The sequence below is a fragment of the Peromyscus eremicus genome, chromosome 4 (genome assembly GCF_949786415.1).
Source record: "Peromyscus eremicus chromosome 4, PerEre_H2_v1, whole genome shotgun sequence".
Classification (NCBI taxonomy): domain Eukaryota; kingdom Metazoa; phylum Chordata; class Mammalia; order Rodentia; family Cricetidae; genus Peromyscus; species Peromyscus eremicus.
Genome location: NC_081419.1, coordinates 62739856 through 62742078, shown reverse-complemented (window position 1 = coordinate 62742078; position 2223 = coordinate 62739856). Strand labels below are relative to the sequence as shown.

The window sequence follows — 2223 nt, the reverse complement described above, 5'->3', positions numbered from 1 at the left end:
CAGGATAAGAACAGGTACACAGCAATAAACAGTTTTTTAAAAAAATCTTTTTTACAAATTTTTTGATTTTACAAAATTATTTTACCGCCTAAGATTGGCCTCAATGGATCTTCAACATGTTTAATTTGTTTAAGCTACAGAATATGGAGTTTCCATTCTGTTGCAAAGATTGGGAATGGTAGGGATTAAATGAGGAGAACTCAACCATAGTACAATATGATAGAAAACAGAGAAGATCCAAATGTGGAGAAAGCACTAGGAACACCTACAATGAATTAGACTAGAAATTTAATGATTCTATTCTATAGAAACTGTCAACCTAACTTTACTTAAAGAAAAACAGAATAGAATATGTAATTTTATGAAGGTAGAAAAGACTTTGAGAGAATTAGTATTTTGTTTATTTGCTTTCAATAATACCATAGAAATTAATTCAAATATACATATTTTGTTTTCAAATATTATCTCATGAATTGTTCTAATTTTTCATATGGGATCATTTGAACTGTCCTTCTCAAAGGTGTATTTCAAATAACTAATATCATAAAAATTCATAAGCATAACATGCAATAGAAGAAGCACTACTATACATACAATTTGCCTATCAAACTCATATTTACTTCTCTGTAGAAGATGATTTTGATTATTTGAACAATTTATTCAGAGCCTCTTTTACATCTTTATTCCTCAGGCTGTAGATCAAGGGATTCAACATAGGAAAAACCACTGTGTAAAAGGTTGAAACAATTTTGTCTCTATCCAAAGAGTAACTGGACTGGGGACGAGCATAAATGTAGAGAATGGAGCCATAGTACAAGGTCACAGAGATGAGGTGGGAGGAGCAGGTGGAGAAGGCCTTGAGGCGGCCCTGAGTGGAGCGGATCCTCAAGATTGTGGCAATGATGAAAAGATAAGAGGCCAGAATGAACACAATGGGGATGATGACATTGGAAGTCAAGAGGAAAAACAACACAGACTGGAAGCTGTCCTTCTTGCCACAGGCTAGCTTCACCAGGGGTGGGATATCACAGAAAAAGTCATCAATTACATTGTCACTGCAGAAAGTCAAGGCAAAAGTGTCTTTGGTGATGATGACAGAGTTAATTAAACCCCCCAGATATGAGGCTGCCACAAAAAATACACATAGCTTTAAGGACATGGCTTGTGAATAAAGCAGAGGCTTTGAGATGGCCACATAACGGTCATAAGCCATGGCAGCCAAAAGGTAACACTCAGTATACCCAAGTCCAGCAGAGAAGAAGAATTGAGCCACACAGCCAACAAAGGAGATGCTCTTGTCTTCAGAGATGCATGTGACTAAAATCTTTGGAGTGTAGACTGTGGACAATCCAAGATCCAGGAAAGACAGATTTCCAATGAAGAAATACATAGGTGTGTGGAGTCGGGAGTCATTGCAGATCAAGACAATAAGGGTGCTGTTTCCTAACACAGTTAATGCATACACAGCAAGGAAAATTACAAACAGGACTAGCTGCATCACAGGGTCTGTTGTGAATCCCACCAGGATAAACTCAACCACTGTATTATTATATTGTTCCATGGCACTAGGAAATCTCACCTGAGAGTAGATAAAATTAGAGTTCAGCTTGATACAGTATGCTGAATAAACGGAAAACTATGTTCAATAAATAAAATTTCAAAAATAGTAAGTAAGAAAGAAGGGTACATATTCAAATGGAAGAGGAGGTGAGGAGACTCACAGGAGTTGGGGGAGAGGAAACAGTAATCGAGATGTAGTGTATGAAAAAAATATATTTTCAATAAAAGAAAAATAGAAAAAGTATGGATTCAGTAATATCTGGGACACTCAATTAAATGACAATCATTTTGATTGGATAAGATTTGGGTTATTTCCTAATTAGAAAATTACTACCAAATACTGGAGCACAGCTCATTTGCTGAGGTGCTTGCCTTGTAAGCATGAAGACCTTAGGCGGATACCAAGAAGCAACTTGAAAACAAAACAAATGAGACACTGGGGTACATACTTGTCATCTAAGTTCTAAAGAAGCCAAAGCAAAAGGATCCCTCTGGTTCACTGGTCCCAGCATAGCCTACTTGATAGCTTCTAGGCCAGTGAGAGACACAGTCTAAAAAAAAAAAATTGCAAGCCAGATTGCTCCTGAGGAACAACAGCAAAAGTTGCCCTCTGACCTCCACACATGCAACAGGGGCATCTGCACCCATTCCCACAATGCCCCC

General features: G+C 37.5%; 1 protein-coding gene across 1 annotated transcript; it reads right to left on the bottom strand.

The window, feature by feature from the left end:
* Window positions 1–643: 643 nt before the first annotated feature.
* LOC131908200 (olfactory receptor 9G19-like) lies at window positions 644–1561 on the bottom strand. Its single transcript, XM_059259247.1, has one exon. It carries the CDS (start codon window positions 1559–1561, stop codon window positions 644–646), a length of 918 nt encoding a protein of 305 aa, XP_059115230.1.
* Between the last annotated feature and the right edge of the window lie 662 nt (window positions 1562–2223).

Bases quoted from the DNA above. Each gene is read 5' to 3' on its own strand.
- LOC131908200 (XM_059259247.1), bottom strand. From the start codon at position 1,561: ATGGAACAATATAATAATACAGTGGTTGAGTTTATCCTGGTGGGATTC.